The sequence below is a fragment of the Brassica oleracea genome, chromosome C8 (assembly GCF_000695525.1).
Source record: "Brassica oleracea var. oleracea cultivar TO1000 chromosome C8, BOL, whole genome shotgun sequence".
In the NCBI taxonomy this organism is placed as follows: domain Eukaryota; kingdom Viridiplantae; phylum Streptophyta; class Magnoliopsida; order Brassicales; family Brassicaceae; genus Brassica; species Brassica oleracea.
In genome coordinates, this window is record NC_027755.1 from 32,736,705 (window position 1) to 32,755,988 (window position 19,284).

At 35.8% G+C, this 19,284-nt stretch overlaps 4 protein-coding genes across 4 annotated transcripts; 3 read left to right on the forward strand and 1 right to left on the reverse strand.

Moving 5' to 3' along the window:
• Positions 1–393: 393 nt before the first annotated feature.
• LOC106309216 (F-box/FBD/LRR-repeat protein At4g26340-like) lies at positions 394–3,121 on the forward strand. The gene is made up of 3 exons (XM_013746273.1): positions 394–1,273; positions 2,534–2,668; positions 2,768–3,121. Exons 1-3 carry the CDS (start codon positions 443–445, stop codon positions 3,119–3,121), a joined length of 1,320 nt encoding a protein of 439 aa, XP_013601727.1. The 5' UTR covers positions 394–442.
• Positions 3,122–7,132: 4,011 nt separating this feature from the next.
• LOC106307485 (COP9 signalosome complex subunit 1-like) lies at positions 7,133–9,701 on the forward strand. Its single transcript, XM_013744458.1, has 6 exons — positions 7,133–7,589; positions 8,031–8,351; positions 8,461–8,577; positions 8,669–8,754; positions 9,000–9,234; positions 9,316–9,701. Exons 1-6 carry the CDS (start codon positions 7,197–7,199, stop codon positions 9,487–9,489), a joined length of 1,326 nt encoding a protein of 441 aa, XP_013599912.1. The 5' UTR covers positions 7,133–7,196; the 3' UTR covers positions 9,490–9,701.
• A 793-nt stretch (positions 9,702–10,494) lies between these two features.
• LOC106307698 (shaggy-related protein kinase beta) lies at positions 10,495–13,219 on the forward strand. The gene is made up of 12 exons (XM_013744722.1): positions 10,495–10,713; positions 10,788–10,979; positions 11,073–11,165; positions 11,418–11,477; positions 11,555–11,827; positions 11,923–11,997; positions 12,066–12,122; positions 12,212–12,352; positions 12,435–12,485; positions 12,570–12,749; positions 12,828–12,930; positions 13,025–13,219. Exons 1-12 carry the CDS (start codon positions 10,651–10,653, stop codon positions 13,084–13,086), a joined length of 1,350 nt encoding a protein of 449 aa, XP_013600176.1. The 5' UTR covers positions 10,495–10,650; the 3' UTR covers positions 13,087–13,219.
• On the reverse strand, positions 13,190–15,689 carry LOC106307697 (putative pentatricopeptide repeat-containing protein At3g13770, mitochondrial). Its single transcript, XM_013744721.1, has one exon. The coding sequence runs from the start codon at positions 15,660–15,662 to the stop codon at positions 13,239–13,241; it is 2,424 nt and encodes an 807-aa protein (XP_013600175.1). The 5' UTR covers positions 15,663–15,689; the 3' UTR covers positions 13,190–13,238.
• Between the last annotated feature and the right edge of the window lie 3,595 nt (positions 15,690–19,284).

The following is a 19,284-nucleotide window of genomic DNA, read 5'->3' on the forward strand; positions in this document are numbered from 1 at the left end:
GCCGAGTAAAAATGAAACATATCAAGGCAGCTAAAGTCTCGTGACTTCTTTGTTGACGTACAAGTAAGTATTAATGTTGTCCCTGTTGGAATGAAAAACTTTGTTGAGAATGAGAAAGTGTTTGAAGAGAGAAGTTACATAATATGGAAATCTGCTAGTTACACAATAGAGTAAATACGGACTAGTTCGGAGTGGATATATACGAATATGTAAATATTCCGTAATAACTAAAAGATATTTGTAAGTTTTTTTTTTGTAAATTATATCTTCGAAAAAAAAACCGAGGTTTTTAAAGAAGAAACCGAGGTTTTTAAAGAAGAAATTAGGTTTGATTTCTTTCAGATTCTCTCGTCGGCCGACCAAAAAAAAATTCTCTCGTCTCCAATACTCAATAGTAAGCACACCTGCCGTTCTTATTATTTTGCAGTTTAGGCAGTGAAACATGGACATGATCAGTCAATTGTCAGATGACTTGCTCATCCGAATACTATCACTTGTCCCGACGAAACATGTCATGGCCACATGTTGCTTGTCGAAAAGATGGCTGCTTTTTTGGAGCTTAGTTCCAAAGCTTGAGTATGATGATAGCAGTTACAGTGATGAAAACTATGCGACCTTCACGAAGTTTGTTTACGGGTCTTTGATGTCGAATAAGGCACCGGTTCTAGAGAGCTTGACTCTCACTCTAGGTCCCAATTTTCAAGCAATAGATGTTGGGATATGGATTGAAACAGCAGTTTGTCACCGTGTGCATGCGATTATAGTTAATACCCTTCCTTATGAGGAGAAAGGGACCATGATCAGTTTGCCGAGTAGCATCTATACATGTGAAACACTAGAAACCTTGGAACTAAGTGGTTGCTTTTGTTTGAATGATATTCCTTTTTCTGTTTGTCTCCCGTCTCTGAAAACTTTGGAAATTATAAATGTGGAGGTGTCGTCTCTCACAAGGCTTTTATCCGGTTGTCCTAATCTTGACCATCTTGTTGTGCACCGAGAGGATATAGACGTGGATATCGTGGTGCCTTCTCTGCGGAAATTGAACATGGTCAATTACACAGGAGGTCAAAAGGGTAGCGGATTTGTGATAGATGCTAGGTCTCTCGTGAGCCTGTACATTAAGGATGATGTCTTTAACGACTACCATCGAATTGAGTATATGCCTAAGTTAGAAGAGGCATATGTTGACATCACTTGTGGAGTACGTGACCACAAATTTCTGAAAGCTTTTACTTGTGCCCGGGCGCTTTCTCTATGTTTATCATTTTTAGAGGTACGTACCACTATATCAATAATATTAAAACAGGATCATTGCTCATTTTTGCCCTTATAACTATTTGGCATATTACTTATTTTGCCATTGGTTTTTCAAAGAGTTAAAATTGTCATTAAAGGCATAATCATAATTTGCTTAGTGGACTAACATATTAATCTAACCACAAAAAATTGAAACCGTAACTCGCTACTTTAATAACCGTTTGATGCATATATGTTTAATTAATGTATCCTCCTTTATGAACTCATTTATAACCGTTTGCTTCAATTCATTTTCTTATCAAAGAGATTTTTTTTTTTTTAACAAAGAGTTGCTTGACAGGTCTTACATGATTCTAATAATAATAGCATTAATAATTAATATTATAACTTATAAAGCGGGTGTATATCCTATATTACTCTACTCAAATGGTATATTACATAGTATATGGTTTAAATATGGTTACATTATTTTTTTTCAAAAAAAATATATATACATGACATGCAACAATCGTTCCAAATTAAGCTTTGTATATCTTATATTATTCTATTCAAATAGTATACTACATAGTAAATGATTTAAATATGTTTACATTACATGCAACAATCGTTACAACTTAAGCTTTGTAATCATATTTTTCATGTTTTTTTTTGCAATAATATAATTGACATCCTTTTTCTCCCCCTAACAACCTATCTTCAGTTTCATTCCTCACTTCTAAACTTCTTTTTATAAATAAAGCGAACAAACTTCAGCTTAAGGTCGTTTCCAAACTTTTGGATGTTCATTCGATTCTCGGTGCAGATCGTGTTTGGTATTAATTTTTAGATATAGCAATTTAAAATCCGCTCAAGTATATAAGTCGGATCTAATCAGGTATGGGACCTAGAATTTCGGGTAGATTCCGAATCTTTTTTTTTATCTAGATATTATTAACTAATTACGTTAATAACTCAAAATGTTAATAAATACAAGAAAATATACCATGATTTTATTCAAACCTTATTACATAATTTAAAACATATCGCCTATATATACATATTATTCCATAGAACATTAAACATATAATAATTTGCACAAATATAATATTTTTGTTAAAACATTTAAATATAGAAACATAATTAAAATATAAATTTATATCAAATAAATATGGTTTGTTTCGGAAATAAACCCGCGCTTTGAAAGCGCGGATCAAAATCTAGTATATATATTAAAATTAACAGAATGTTTTTCTTCCACTTTTTATTATATATATGTTGTTGTTGCTGCTGTGTATAGGTTCTGTCTCCTCGTAGCATGATCTTCCACAATCTCGTTTATCTGACACTGAATACATGTGTTCACGGTTGGTGGGATCTTGTCACTCATATGCTCCAAGATTCTCCCAAGCTAAGATTTCTCAAACTCCATGATGTACGCTTATGTTGCTTAATTAAATTATGCTTCTTTTTTTTGTTACATCCTAAGTTTCCCGATATGATTTGACCGTGTTAAACTGTGTTTGGGTCTTAGGAACATGATCTTTCGCTTACAAGTATAGAACCCCCAGATTGCTGGAAGCCACCGAGTTCTGTTCCCAAGTGTTTGTTGCACACTTTTGCAGATTTCGAGTGGCACGGTTACAAAGGGAGGCGAGGAGATGTAGTGATGGCCACATACCTTATAGAACACGCTACTTGGTTGCAGGAAGTAGCTTTCTTTTCAGAAGAATCCGATGACAAGAGAGATAGGATGCTGGAAGACTTTACATCCGTGGCTGCGCCTTCACCTTGCTTTACATTTTACTGGAGTTCGGACCAGGGCATGACATACTCATGCTACATATTACGAAAAAATAAATTATTAAGATGGTGTTATTCGGTTTAGATATTAAACTCAACTCCAACAGTTTCAAATCTGTAATATTTTAACTGATCAATGATTTGTAATTTTCTGTTGCAATCTATACCAACGAATTTTAAAATAGGTAAACTTTAGAATTATTATTATTTGATTTATCAATTCAAATATGTTAGATTTTAGAATGATTCACTATTGATTTTAAATGATTCACTGTTAGAATTATTGATTCTAGTCGTGTAGAAAGCCCTCTTGAATTTATAACTATAAAAACTAGCATTGAAGATGATTCTTTTGAATCAAATAATACATTTTGAATTTGATAGAATACATACTTTATTTGTTGCAGCAAGAAATCTAACGCTGGGATGAAAATAGCACTTTTAAGAGATTATGATTGAAGATTGAGTCAATAATAAAATTTAGAAAATCTGCATCACCATCTTAAGGGACTCACGGAAGTCTATTTTTAAAAAGAACAAGAAGAAAATTTGAAAGAAAGAAGAAATAATAAAGCCGAAAAAGTGAGTTGATAACTCCGAATTTTCAACTGAAAATCTTTGGGTAAGGTTTGAATTTTGATTGCTAAAATTTACTCATAAACTTAATATCAAAATCATGCAACTTTTTAATAACTCTTTTCACAATGAAAATCAATCCATACATGAATAACACTAAATTTTATTTCATCATTTCAAATCTTAGATTGAATAACGACATATTTTTTTTAATAATGATACTATAAATACAAGAACTAATAACACTAGATTTTTAAAAAGGAATTAAAATCAGTTATTGAATAATAATAGATTTTCTTTCGATTTATACTCTATTCAAATCCTTTAATGAATAACATCTCCTAAAGTTTTTTTTTTACATCGAAAGCTCCATATTTTTTATTACGATGGTTCCAACCAAGTGGTGTCGAGCACCAGCCAAGTTGGGACCTCAGGAAGTACATGGGAAAAACAGAAGCCGCGAGACCGAGCACCTTTCGCAAGGCAATCGGCTCGGAGGTTCTTTAAACGTGAAACAAAAGAGATGGAGCAAAATTGAAACATAGAACGAAGGTTAAGAAACTCATCAAACTCAGCCATAAGACTTGGCCATTCTTCTTCTTCCTCAATCAGCCTAACCAGCTGCAAGCAGTCTGATTCAAAAGCCATCGAGACGTGACCGAGAGATAGCGAAGACTTCATAGCCCACAGCAAAGTTGCGAAGTCTGCATGTAGGGGAGACAACACACAGTTACTAGCAATTGAACCGAACATTGTGCTCCCATCTTCATTCTCTATCACGAAACCACCACCGTAACGGGCGTCATCTTCCTTCCATGATGCGTCTATCCTGCAAAAAGGCCTCCGTAGAGGTATATATTGCGGCTCCGAAATCATTGAGCTCTCATTCACTTCTGGTGCATCCGGGCTAATTTGCGCCACACAGCAGCTAGTCGTTTCTGAAACTGCAAACTGCAACACCTCCAATGGCGAGATGTCCTTGTTGCTAAAGACCTTCTCATTTCGAGCTTTCCATAGGAACCAGAGGATCTAAGGGATACGAGCTTTACCCTCCTCTGTGCTATGGTAACATCTCCTAAAGTTTATATGTATAATTTAATAGATAAATACTTTTATATATCTTAAAAACTTTGTCTACAAATATTAGAAACGATAAACTGGAGTCTGAACTAATTTTTGAAAAATCATATTTTCCTTCCACAACACGATTAAATGCATATATAAAAATAGACAACGAAGAAAAAAATTAAATTAAACTAATAAATCAAAACGTCAAATGCAACAAACAAACGTAGGTAAGTTTAAAGAAAATAAAGTAGATAAATTTATAAATAAATTTTATCATTTCAGTGTAACTGAAAAAGAATTCAGTTAATTAATAACCAATTCAACTTGTACACCTCAAAAATTAAACATTATTCATATTAGTTTATGAGTGAACTATTTCGAAATTATAAAAACTAAAACATCTTTCTTGACTGAAACGATTAACAGAAGAAATAAAATCATCTTCCTCTCCCAACAGTCTATTTCTTGTTCTGTAGCCCTTCAACAGCTTAATAAAATCATCTTCCTCTCCCAACGGTCCATTTCATGTTCTGCAGCCCTTCAATAGCTCCCATCAAGATTAGATGAGTGGTCCAAATCGGTAAAATATTCTCGGACTTGAGTTTTTGGCAAATGTACAAAAAAAAATTGATATTTTATATTTAAATATTCAAATAAAAATGAACATCAAAATTTATTTAATATAGAGACAATTAGCCTAATATACAAGAATGAGACCAATATTAGAAAACTACCACAAATTTGAATTAATGGTAGATTACTGTAGTTTTTTTACTTTGAAGTTTCTATAATACCCTTACTTTCTTCTTCCTCATTTATCTTCTTCATTTCTCTTTCTTTTTTTGTATATTCCTACGATTCTTTCTTCTTCTATTTCATTTATGTACAATTTTTTTTCTTTTTTTATTCTTGCTAAGCAGTAGACTAATTCATGAAGTTCTCTTTCCAAATTCACACTAATCGGATTGATCCTCCACAAACGTCCCCGCCTCTGTGGTTCTTTTTCCAAATCGTTTAACCACCGTGAATTATGTTCACGTTTTTAGTACCAATCTTCTGTCAACCTATTCCTTTTTCTCATATGATTCTTTCCACCATGTTTCAACTTATGAATATCCCATTATGCTTTCGGAATTAAAATCAAAGTATGAATTAGGAATTATGACTGCAATATCTCAGCAAATTGAGAATCTAAGATTTGTTCCAAATTATAAGTTAAACAATATATAAATTAGTAGCTGATAACTTCTTTGTTAAAAGAATATACTTATCAAGTAATAAAATTAAGTAACCTCTAATCTTTTACTTGTACACTAGACAATGTGTTAGCGGATCCTTAATTTCATATCGCTATTTATGATATATGTTTGTTAGTTGTTACGTAGTTTGTTAGATGATACATTTATGGTTGGTTGGCACACGATTTGATACATAATTTGTTAGAAGATACATTATTTTAATAAATAGTTTGTTAGTTGCTACATAATTGGTTATCTGATACATGTTTTTGGTAGTTGATATATATTTTGATATCAAAGAATGAATATTCACTATTATGTAGAATAACACTTCTTTTAACTGACTATGAAAATGATTGAGAATCATTTGTAGAGTGTTTAATAATCAATAGTAAATAGCACACATAATGGTGAGTATTCCATGTTTGAGATCAAACAATGTATCAACTAACTAAACACTTATTAGATAAAAAAAAATCATGTATCAGTTAAGATATAATATATCCAAACACCAATATAAAATTAAAGATCCGCTAAAACATAACTAATATCGAATAACTAGAAAAATACCGACTAACTTAAATGTTATCTAAATCATGAAAAAAATAAGTTTACACACTCGCTCGTCTCCTCTCTGCCTTGTGAGTGTCACCACTTCTTTCTCTTCCATCTTAACATCTACAGTCTCGTTCTTCTTCTGGTACAATCATCTATTTTAGCACCAGAACAAAAACTTAGTCACTAGTCTATGTAATGTCGATAAAATCAAAGAGTTCATGTGATCATTTATGTGATTTGTAAAGAATATGGTGAGGATCCACTGTGATTATACCATTAGTTGGTGAGAGATAAGAATGAAGAAATTACAAAAAAACTAAGATGGGGGAGAGCCGAGAGAAAGAGAGGAAAGAGTAGGTAGGGATACTAGTGGAATTAATGAAAATGAATAGTATCTAGGATATTTACCTAATATTAGTTTTTTCATGTATATGGAACCTAAATACACTTTAATAGATATGAAAAACCGGGAGTAGTCAAGAAAAGTCTCTAGTATTGGTAAAAACTTAAAGCATTGTTTGGATCAGATTGGTTTCTGTAAAGCCCAACAATTATGTTGAGTTGGGCCTAAACCCGACCGATGTATTCTTCTTCCCAACTAATACATAATTACAAATCAGCCCTCCGTAAGACCACAAGAGGAGCAGAGAAACTCAAAGGAAGCTCTGAAGAACTTTTGAGCACAACCAAAAAAAAAAAAACGTAAATCTCGACGAATCAATGGAGGGCGACGACGAATCTAACGGACCGATGATGGAGCTGTGCACCAACGGAGGAGGCGAAGAGACGTCTAATCGGAGACCTATCATAACCGGCGAGCCACTGGACATCGAAGCTTACGCGGCGATGTACAAAGGGAGGACGAAGATAATGCGCCTAATCTTCATCGCTAACCATTGCGGAGGAAACCAGACGATGCAGCTCGAAGCGCTGAGGATGGCTTACGACGAGGTCAAAAAGGGAGAGAACACGCAGCTGTTTAGAGATGTGGTCAGTAAGATCAACGGGAGGCTTGGGGACAAGTACGGGATGGATTCGGCGTGGTGCGAAGCGATCGATCGTCGCGCTGAGCAGAGGAAAGGGAAGCTGGAGAACGAGCTCAGTTCGTATCGGGTAATTAGGGCTTCTCTTGTTGACCTAATTTGTGTGGAGGATGAAGCTGTTTAGTGTGCTGCTTAGGTTGCTTGATTCTGTAATGTGCTTAGATAGTGATTTCGTCTTCGTATGATGTAATGTAGTGTGTTGCTTATGTGCCTGCTTAGTTTGCTCGATTTTGTAATTTGCATAGGTGGTGATTTCATCTTCGTATATATAGTGTGTTGTTTAGAGTGCTGCTTAGGTTGCTTCTTGATTCTTGTAACTGCACAGATAGTGATTTTGATCTTCGTATGATGTTATATAGTGTGTTGTTAGTGTGCTGTTTAAGTTGCTTGATTCAGAAAGTGATTTCATTTTTTGTATGATTGTTATGTATTGTGTTGTTTATGGTGCTGCTTAGTTTGCTTGATTCTGTAATTTTGCAAAGATAGTTATTTATTTCATTTGATTATGTAGACGAATCTGATCAAGGAAAGCATTAGGATGGGTTATAATGACTTTGGTGACTTCTACTACGCTTGTGGTTTGCTTAATGAGGCTTTCAAGAACTATATTCGAACGCGGGACTACTGCACTACGGCTAAGCACATTATTCACATGTGTATGAATGCTATTCTTGTAAGCATCGAGATGGGACAGTTCAGTCATGTTTCAAGCTATGTTAACAAGGTTGATCAGAATCCAGAAACACTTGACCCTATTGTAGCTGCGAAGCTCCGATGTGCTTCTGGGTTGGCTCACTTGGAGCTGAGGAAGTATAAGCTCGCTGCTCGTAAGGTCTGTAGTATTCTAATGCTCAAGTGTTTTATGTTTATGGATTCATCATATATGATCAAAGTAATGTATCTGAAATCTAATTGTTGAGTTTGGGTATTGTCTTATGCAGTTTTTGGATGTTAATCCAGAACTCGGGAGTTCTTATAACGAGGTCATTGCTCCTCAAGATGTTGCGACCTATGGAGGACTTTGTGCTTTGGCTAGCTTTGACCGATCAGAATTGAAGGCATATGTTTATTCCTTTAAACACTTTTAATCCTTCTTTGTTAGTGTTTTCGTGTTCCTTTGGTTCATAACTCAGTAGTCTAATGTGACAGGCAAAAGTGATTGACAACATCAACTTCCGGAATTTCTTGGAGTTAGTGCCTGAAGTGAGGGAATTCATCAACGATTTTTATTCAAGGTAACATGTTCTTGTCTATTCTCCTGTATATAATATAACTGAGTTTCTGAACATGGTTCCATGGTGATTAACAAGTCTGTTGAATCCAGTATATATTCTAATCATTGACTCTGACCAACTCACTTACCTGTCGGTTATGTTGAATTCTGCTATGGTTTGATAATGAGGACTTACCATGCTATCCTCCTGTTTCTTTTTTTCTGTATTCTCACTGAGTCTCGTGTTTTAACTTTTCTTGTTGGCAGCCGCTATGCATCCTGTCTGGAGTATCTAGGAAGTCTCAGAGCGAATTTGCTGCTGGACATCCATCTCCATGATCACGTTGACACGCTTTATGACCAGATAAGGAAGAAGGCATTGATCCAGTACACACTGCCGTTTGTGTCCGTTGATTTGAGCAGGATGGCTGATGCGTTCAAGACCAGCGTGTCTGGTCTAGAGAAAGAACTTGAAGCCTTGATAACAGACAACCAGATACAGGTCCGTTCTTTTTAATTAGAAAGAGAAAGAACTTTTTTGTTTTATTACTGTCATTTTCAAAACCTCATTTTCCAATGACAGGCACGGATTGACTCGCACAACAAAATCCTCTACGCAAGGCACGCGGATCAGAGGAGCGCAACTTTCCAGAAGGTGCTTCAGATGGGTAACGAATTTGATAGAGATGTGAGGTCGATGATGTTGAGAGCCAACCTTCTTCAACATGAGTATCATGCCAAAGGTAGAAAGCCTTGAGAGGGAGGGACGACATCTGTTTGCCTAATCTGGAGAGGTACTGGCCTATTTCAAGATCGTAAAGATGTTTATGGAAGATTGATTTGGTCTTGTTATTATTGGTTAGATGTACGTCTAATCATCTCGGCGCTCTCGTTATTGCTTTGTTTTCTCAAACTTTTATTTTCTGATACCCTTGAAACTTTTATATAAATTTTGGTGTCTGAAGCTGACGTTTCATTGAGTTTTAGCCCAAGGGTTAACCTGTGAATGCATCAATATATAATTGCACTCACGGTCATATATACCCCCATGCAGTACACAAAAGTTCAAATCCAAGTGCGCCTTATATAATGAATTGGTTTATACCAAAACTGTTAACATTATATTTCAAACTGGATCTATACGCAAAAATTGCTAATCAAATTATGAATTACGTTTCCTAGATTTATGGGTCTTTCATTAAGGCAATAGACTAACATCGTATATAGGCTATTATTGGTCAAAATTTTCCAAAACATTTTTCAGGAATTGAGGGCATGGTTTAGTCTTTAAAACTTATTAAACAACTGGCCAAAAAAATTGGCCGAGGAGAGGAAATTAAAACAAAATTTATAATTGATCATGTTGCCGAAAAATAACTTATTTTTGGAGTAGCCGTAGATGTAATCATCTTTTTTTTTTCCGGCTAAATAAATTTACAAACGGCCGAACAAAAAGGAGTCATTCCGCGCGCTTCGATCACCACCGTCAGATTTATTTAACAAACGGTCAGGATCGTCATACGATCTCTTAAACAATATTTTAAAAATCTTCACAGAAATTAAGGAAGGCGAGAATGATTGGTCTTCCATAGTTTTGACCATGGCGGATCTTAGCCACCTAGTTTCTTATATTAGCTATATCCGCTCCTCCGTAGACACAACTAAACATTTCCATAAATAAATGTTTATAAACAATGTCTAACTACTTTTTCTTTTTTTTTTTGTTTCTTTTGTTACATTTTCTTGGCAGAGGAGAGAAGGAAGAAGGAAGAAGGAAGAAGGAGAGAGAGAGAGAGAGAGAGAGAAGTTGGCATCATCGTCGTCTCTCTTTCTTTTTCTTCTCTTCTCGTGAAATCTCAAAGATTCATCACCTTCGGGTAAAGTTTTTGTTTCTTCTTGGAAAATTCTGCTCAAAACGATGAATGTGATGCGTAGATTGACGAGTATGGCTTCTGGACGCAGTTTCGTCACTTCTGATAACGTAAGAATGTTTCTTTTTAAAGTAGTTTCGTGATCTTGGGGTTTGTTTAAATTTTTTTTTCCTTGTTTCTTTAGGTAGGAGAAGACGAGACGCCAAGATCGAAGAAGCTTAACAAAACTCGTGAAGATATAGAGTCTACGGAAGCGGCTACGTACGAGAGAGGTTCTACTTGTTTAGAAGATGATAAGACACGAGAAGAATCTGTCTCCACGAGAGAGAATTCTCATTCAATACCTAAAGAAATGGAAAACGGTGGTGATGACAAGGTTTATAACATTTTGTGATCTCTGCATTTTGATTTGGTGCTAATGATGATGAATGAATGATGTTCTAATTTTTTTTCTCTTTGTGTTTGATAGGATTCGGACAGTGGAATCATCAAGGGCAATGGGACAGAGTCTGGTCGGATTATTACCACCACAAAGAAGGGTCTGAATGATCAGAGAGACAAGGTCATTTCAATAATTGCATGCAACTTTTCTAAAATTATTTCATGAATGAGTGTAATCACATCAGCACTAATACAGCGGATCACATCGGAAATCTGCAAGTAAACTTTACGTGTTGAAACAAGAATAGTGTTAGGATAGATGAACTCTAGGGAAGTTTTTATGTTTCCCCCGAAATATTAAAAATACACTATTTATCACAAAAGTAAACTTGTTTCACGAAATCTGATTTTGTTTTATTTGTTTCTTATTCAGACCATCTCTTACAGAGCTGAGCATGTCATTGGCACTGGCTCATTCGGTGTTGTCTTTCAGGTAAAATATTACTCAAAATATTACTTGTTGTTTAAGAATATGATTCATGTTCATTGTGGTTTTAATTATGATTATAGGCTAAGTGTTTAGAGACAGAAGAAAAAGTAGCAATCAAGAAAGTGTTGCAAGACAAGAGATACAAAAACAGAGAGCTTCAGATCATGCGAATGCTCGACCATCCTAATGTCGTTGAGCTCAAGCATTCTTTCTTCTCAACCACTGAGAAAGACGAGCTTTATCTTAACCTTGTTCTTGAGTATGTACCAGAGACTATATACCGTGCATCAAGATCTTTCACCAAGATGAATCAGCAAATGCCCTTGATTTTTATTCAGCTCTACACATATCAGGTAAAAAAACAACTTGTTATCTAACTCTTTGTGAATCTATTTATTCTCATTTTTCAATTTTTGAGGTTCTCACAAACGCTTGTTTGAAAAATCAGATTTGCCGCGCAGTGAACTATCTACATCGAGCTCTTGGAGTGTGTCACCGTGACATTAAACCACAAAATCTATTGGTGAGCATTTCAAAACTAGTTCTTGAATGCAATAATAGATATTTTTCTAATGAAGATGCATTTGACAGGTGAATAATGTTACACATGAGGTGAAGATATGTGACTTTGGAAGCGCGAAAATGCTGGTAGGTTTCATAAGTTCTAAATGGGTTTTGATGTTCGTTAGATTATAGAAAACATGAGTAGTGAGCGAGTGATGTGTTGTTGGTTTCAGATTCCTGGAGAACCAAATATATCTTACATATGCTCAAGGTATTACAGAGCTCCAGAACTCATCTTTGGAGCAACTGAATACACAACCGCTATTGATATGTGGTCTGTAGGCTGTGTTATGGCTGAACTTTTTCTTGGACATGTAAGATATCCTTTTGTTCTTAATTTAACTTTTAATTTGAGACATTTTCTTTGAACCTGTGTCTTGCTTTTAATGTTTACAGCCTCTGTTCCCTGGAGAGACTAGTGTTGATCAATTGGTGGAGATAATTAAGGTAAAGCATACAGATTGTGATTTTATGTTCTTTTCCTGTTAGAGATTCTAAGAGTTGTGTCCTACAATTTTGTGTGAAAATTAGATTTTGGGGACACCAGCAAGAGAAGAGATAAAGAACATGAATCCTCGTTACAATGATTTCAAGTTCCCACAGATAAAACCTCAGCCATGGCACAAGATTTTTAGGAGACAGGTACCTCCTGAAGCATTGGATCTTGGCTCTAGACTTCTCCAGTACTCACCAAACCTGAGATGCTCAGCTGTAAGAGAGTACAATCCCATTTGATTTCTGACATATTTTCTAGCATGACATCATTAAAATGGCTGCTTTTTGTTTCAGCTTGAAGCATGTGCACACCCGTTCTTCGATGCTCTAAGAGACCCCAACGCATCCTTGCCTAATGGAAGAGCACTTCCTCCCTTGTTTGATTTCACAGCTCAAGGTTTTGACAACAACAACACTATCCTCTCTTTCTTGTCCTTATCTTTCTCTTCTTGAACTTTCCTCTGAGAAAATACAATTTACTTTCCTTGTAGAATTGGCTGGTGCATCTGTTGAACTGCGTCATCGCTTAATCCCTGAGCATGCAAGGAAATGACTACTACTTCTCTACACATGTTCTTGTTCACTTACCTCTGCAACCACTAGGACTAGTAGTTAAAAAGTGTAATAATCTATAAGTTTGCAACTTTGTAGCTTCCATTGTTGTATACAGATGCAGAATTTTCCAATTTTTATAAATGCAAAATGTCACCAATAGTCTCCGCAAGAACAGCTTCCATCTCTAAAGTGATGAAAACAATTCGAATCTCTCAAGATGATATGCCTCAGATAAACTCTCGATATGTACTTCATAGCACTGTGGCAATCCCCACAGACACGGAGGTTCTTGATGATCCGAATCGGAGCTCCATCCGGTACAGCAAGCAGACCAAACGCTACAGCTAGTTTCTCACTATGGTAAGCCAAACCAAGCTCCTTCCCTTCCTTATCCAAGTCATGGAGTGCAAAACTCACATCCGGTTCATAACCAGCTTCTCTGATCAAAAGCATCATCTCATCAACCTTTGAATAAATCTCAACCATTCTCTGATGTCTTCTATCTTCAGACATGAAGCTATGAACTCTCCCTCTCCCTTCAACCCAACTGCAACCAGGCTCTTTGCTTATGTTCCGAGATTTCATCAGCCTACGGATATTCGCAGCTTCCTCTTGTCTCCCCGCTGCAGAGTACATGTTTGATAACAGGACATAAGGAACAGCGTTGTTTGGTTCCAACTCCATGAGAGTTCTCGCCGCTCTTTCTCCGGTTTCTATCTTCCCATGCTTCCTACTAGCAGCTAAGATCGCTTTCCATACGGTTGCGTCTGGCTCAACCTCCATTTGATTCAGCAACTCCTCTGCTTTGGCGAAATCGCCGGACCTGCCGTAGAGATCAATCATACACGCGTAGTGTTCAGGTCCTGGTGCTATTCTGTAAACTGTTCTCATAGACTCAAAGTAGCGTTGAGCTTCTTCTATGAGACCGGCGTGACTGCAAGCGAATAGTAAACCGATAAAGGTAATGTAGTCCGGTCTTATGCCATTGTCTATCATCAAATTGTATAATTCCAGAGAGTCTTTAGCTTTGCCGTTTTTCGCGTAACCAACTATCAGAGCAGTCCATGTGATCAGATCCTTGGTTTCCATGGAGTTGAAAACTGCTTCGGCGTCTTCTAAGCTTCCGCACTTTGTGTACATTGTCACAAGAGAGTTATCTACTGACAGAGAGGCAGGGAAGCCAGATTTGATGTGGTTACAGTGTACTTGCTGCCCAAACTCCAGTAGAGTTAACTCAGCAGAGGCGCTTAGTACACTCGCTGTAACAATCTGATCAGGAGATATGCCTCCTTCATCTCCTCTCATCTTACAGAACAGCTTCAACGCTTCTTCATAAGCTCCGTTATGTGTGTTCCCTGTGACTAGAGCCGTCCAAGATATCACATCTTTCTCAACCATCCCTTCAAACACTTTCAGCGCTGAATCCATGGTTCCTCTTTTAGCATACATATCCACAAGAGCGTTGCTCACAAGCATATAACTTCCATATCCAGTTTTCACAATCAGACAATGCACAGAGGAAGCTATCTTCATCATCTCTGTTCTAGAGGAGGCGAAACAGTTCAAAACTGAAGGGAGTGTGAACTCGTCTATCTTCATATCCCGCTCATGCATTCTTCTAAACAGAGACAGAGCTTCTTCCTTAAAACCTTCTCTAACGCACTCAACAACCAACGAGTTCCAAGAAACCACATCGTCAACTTCCATATCTTGCAACAAGGCTCTCGCGGTTGCCAAGTCTCTGCATTTAGCGTACATGGCAATCACCGCGCTCTGAACAAAGATGTTGGTCTTGAAACCACTCTTAACTATGCATCCATGCACCTGAACACCAACCCTACGAGCACAAACCACACCACAAGCCGTCAAAACGCTTGGAAAGGTAAACTGATTCGGTTGGGTTCCTTCTCTCCTCATATCCCTAAAACACTCAATCGCCTTGTAAGCAAACCCGTTTCTAGAGTAGCCGGTGAGCATTGAAGTCCATGTAACGTTATTCCTCCTCTCAGCTGGCATTGTCTTAAAGATATACTCAGCTTCAGAGACGCGTCTGCATTGTGCATACATATCGAGTAAACCATTAACCACACCAACATCAAAATCAAACGCTGTTTTCACTGTACACCCATGAATCTGTTCACCTCTGAGAAGCAAACCAAGCAAAGCACACATCTTTAGAACGCTACCTAAAGTGTACTCGTTAAAGCTTCTTTCTTTAAGCTGCATCTCCCAAAACAAACTTAGAGCTTCGTCTTTGCTTCCGTTCTTGCAATGCCCAGAGATTAGAGCGTTCCAGGAGATTGTATTCTTCACTGGGTTTCTATGGAAAAGGTGTTTCGCGTCGGAGAGTCTCCCTGAAGAGGAGTAAGCGACGATCATTGTGTTCCAAGTGTACTCATCTTTCTCAGGCATTTTATCGAACAGTTGGCGGGCTTCCTCGATTCGGCCAGATTTGGATAAATCTCCCAGTTTCAGATTCGTCGAGTGAAGGTTTGATCGAACAGCATTGCTGTGAATGTAATTACGAGAAGGTGTCGAAGTAAGACGGCAGTTTCTGAATTTCAGTCTGAGCATCACTGTACTGATGCAGTATCAAGTTCTACTCAGTTGATAAGTAATAACAACAAAAAGAGCTTTAAAAAAGGGATATATATACGTTTTGGTAAAAATGTTAAATAAATGATGAATATAGTTTCACTAGGATAACATGGGATTAACTGTGAAGAAGAAAATAATAGTTTCATCCAATGTGTAGTAAAGTATATAAATCTAATATATTAAAACATAAGTACAAAAATAAATTACCCCTTAGTTTTTCAATTTATTTACAATCATATGCCACTGAAGTAATAAATTAACATATTTTTTACATTTTTTTTATTTTAAGTTTAATTAATGCATATCCTAAATCTAATTTTAACTAAACAAAACGACATATATTAACTTACCAAATCAAAAACATAATCTCCCACAAATATTGGCAAACTATTGAAACAATCTAAAATATGGAAACAATTTTAAAGTTAGCTTCCACATTTTTCCTTCTTATAACTTACCACATTTCACACATATATACTACCATATTTAAACAAAATCAATGGTAATTAGTATAACTACGAATAAAATATTTAGCACATATATATTAGGCATGATTCACTTGTGTTTAAACCTTCCTTATTATAAACTTATTAGAATAATGTCATCAGATTATTTTATAAAAAAGGAATATTCCAGCAATATCAGCTTCATATTTTGCATATAATATTAACTTTATTCTCATGGTTTATGTTAAAATAGACGGGTCAAATTATATCCCATCCTATTTTTTTTTTTTTTGAATATTTGTAACTCATTTTTAGTTTGACCCAAACACTTAATATACTAATAATACATTTCAATCGTACAATTAAATACGAAAGAAATGTCAATATAAATTTGATCCAACAGTATATTAATATATACATCCAATATTTTTTGTATAGTTACATAACTGATCCAATACACATCTAATAAAAAAAAATATAACACGATACAATAAGAAAATATATCATATGAATAATAAATTAAAAGAACACAAGAAAGCCATTAAATTGTTATGTCTTAAAAATATATACGTTAAACAAACATCCGTCGGAGAGGTTGATCCGTTTCATCCCGTCCTGTACCGCAGCGGGCTCGTCTTCGAGCGGATCACGGCGAGTCAGGCCCGCGCGGGCTGCGGTCCTCAAAATGGCTGACCAAACCCGTACCGCAAAATATGTAGGCCTTTGCGGATCGGCCCGCAGGACATATAGTTACAAACGGGCATATGGCTCCTGAACGCTTCAAGACATGATTCAGGACGCTTTATCAGTTTCATGACACATCAGTAAGTGAGTTTAGTCGAGGATTGAACTGGATAAGGTAATACACTTGTTAGTTGAAAATTTTAGTTGGATCAAAACACTAGTTTATTTACTTTTGTTAGACTTCAAACATTTTTAAAATAAATAATACTTTAGTTGCTGAATTCAAATATTATAATTCATAACAAATGCTTTTTTATGAATTCAAAATTAAATAAAACCAACACCAAATCAAAGATGTTAATTCCAAAAAAAAAAAAAAAAAATCAATCACACTTCTCGTTCTTCATCTTTATCACCAACAAGCAACAAAAAGATGGAGATTTCTCTTCTTCACCATCAACTTCATCTTCTGCGAATAAGAATAATAGAAGTCAGTTAAAGATATATTAAAACCAAAAACTCCAAAATGTATGATAATGTGAACAAATACATATAGGCAAAACTATAAAGAACCCATTGCGGGACCTAGATCTTCTTCTTCTGTGGAAAGTGAGTTTTCAAATTTCTTATGATGACTCGAAGAACCTCCACCGGTGCAGATCTAAGGCGCTTGGGAGACCGGAAGCATCATCGACCCTGAAGCCACAGTCACCGGAGCTACATAACGTCGAATCGCCTTCTCTCTCTCTCTCTCTCTCAATGTTTTAGGCGAAAGCAGAAATGAGGACTTAGGGTTGCAGGCCTTTAAAATCCCGCAGGTTAAGCCCATCCCGCTTTTGACCCGTCCCGTTTTCGATCCGTCCCGTTTGAAAGAAGAAATGAGGATTTAGGGTTGCGGGTCTTCAAAATCCCGCAGGTTAACCTGTAGCCCATCCCGCTTTCGACCCGTCCCGCTTTGAATTCGTCCCGCTTTCGACCCGTTCTGCTTTGAACCCGTCCCGCGAGGCCCGTAATTTTGCGGGCTTACCAAATGGAGGTCCAATCCCATCCCGCAGCAAGTTTTTACAGGCCAGGCTCGCGGTCCAGCTCCTTGATTGTCATCCCTATCTATATGGATATGAGATCGCTTTAATTAGAAAAATGTATTTATGTATCATGTGTGGTTATAGTTTACTAGGGGGTTTTCCGGGCTACGCCCGGTTTTTTTTCTATAATATTAATTTAGTTTAATTTTTATATGTATTCTATAAATAAACAATATGATATAAACTGGAACTGGTTATAGACTTATAAAAGTAAATGCAAATTTAAAACTATTTGAAATAATTTCTTGTTTTTATTCAAATTTTATATAGGGTATTAGTAAGATTAATAAAAAGTTAACTAAATTATTAGTTAAGATATATATATATATTCTTTATCTTGAAATTTCACTATTCAAAATTTGTTATTTTATTATTGTAAATTTTATATCACCCAATAAACAAACATATTAAAATGATTTAAAATTAGTTTAATATGAATATATTTATTTTTTGACTGAAAGATTATATTTATTACCACATTTATTTAAATTTACGTAAAATAAATTTTAAATTAACAGTTTTAAAAAAAAAAAAAATTGTTAATGTTTCTTTTGACTTGAAACCCATTAAATTTATAACTTTTAAGGATATTAGTACATTTATCTTTTGATTTCTTTTGTTCCTCTCCATCTAAGTTGATGTTTTTTGCATTATATATATATATATAATTAGTTTGAATAATGTCATACTCGTATCTGTATAATACTGTTGTTTTCTCAGAATGAGTTTGTGATCAAAATAATTATTACAAAGTAAAAAAAAAATTGCATTGTGGTTAAAATTAAAAATTAAAATATTCCAATTTAGTTGTGGTTAAAGAAAGAAGCAGGTGTTAGCTAGATTGAGACTGATGATGGGTTTTATTATTCAGGAGAGAAGCATCGTAGAAAAGAGGAATTACCGAGGTACAATGGGTAGAGCTGATGGACTTCAACACTATTGAAAAACCTCAAGAATATTCGATGCGTATATAAGATTGGATTTTGATCCACTATAGGAATAGCTGTGAACAAATTGCTGGAATGTAGATTTTGATCTGTCTTGAGTTGCTGCTAAACATCCACACAAAAACAGCATAACACATTTAATATCGGGACAAAAGAAAAGAAGGGTTGCATTGTGATATCTTGCATATTTCTAATGTTTTATCCATTCACCCATGTGCATTTTGATCATATAGATTAGGATTTAGCCATGTTTAGGTTGCATTTTGCATACATGAGTCCTTATCAGGTATTGGAGTACCACATGGAGTTCTTGGACATTTGGGTGCAATTGGAGTCCAAAAGAAGTGTTTAAAGTGATCATTGGGCGAGCACCTTACCGGAGCGACCAGTCCGGAGCGACACCGTCAAGTCGCTCTGATCTCCCTATCAGAGCGAC

What these genes read in the sequence shown, in the direction of transcription:
- LOC106307697 (XM_013744721.1), bottom strand. Translation starts at nt 15,662, where the DNA reads ATGCTCAGACTGAAATTCAGAAACTGCCGTCTTACTTCGACACCTTCT.
- LOC106307485 (XM_013744458.1), top strand. Translation starts at nt 7,197, where the DNA reads ATGGAGGGCGACGACGAATCTAACGGACCGATGATGGAGCTGTGCACC. An exon ending in TTGACCGATCAGAATTGAAG is followed by an intron (nt 8,578 to 8,668) that starts GCATATGTTTAT and finishes CTAATGTGACAG; the next exon opens with GCAAAAGTGATTGACAACAT. An exon ending in TAACAGACAACCAGATACAG is followed by an intron (nt 9,235 to 9,315) that starts GTCCGTTCTTTT and finishes TTCCAATGACAG; the next exon opens with GCACGGATTGACTCGCACAA.
- LOC106307698 (XM_013744722.1), top strand. Translation starts at nt 10,651, where the DNA reads ATGAATGTGATGCGTAGATTGACGAGTATGGCTTCTGGACGCAGTTTC. An exon ending in GTTTCGTCACTTCTGATAAC is followed by an intron (nt 10,714 to 10,787) that starts GTAAGAATGTTT and finishes TTGTTTCTTTAG; the next exon opens with GTAGGAGAAGACGAGACGCC. An exon ending in CAAACCTGAGATGCTCAGCT is followed by an intron (nt 12,750 to 12,827) that starts GTAAGAGAGTAC and finishes TTTTTGTTTCAG; the next exon opens with CTTGAAGCATGTGCACACCC.
- LOC106309216 (XM_013746273.1), top strand. Translation starts at nt 443, where the DNA reads ATGGACATGATCAGTCAATTGTCAGATGACTTGCTCATCCGAATACTA. An exon ending in TATGTTTATCATTTTTAGAG is followed by an intron (nt 1,274 to 2,533) that starts GTACGTACCACT and finishes TGCTGTGTATAG; the next exon opens with GTTCTGTCTCCTCGTAGCAT. An exon ending in GATTTCTCAAACTCCATGAT is followed by an intron (nt 2,669 to 2,767) that starts GTACGCTTATGT and finishes TTTGGGTCTTAG; the next exon opens with GAACATGATCTTTCGCTTAC.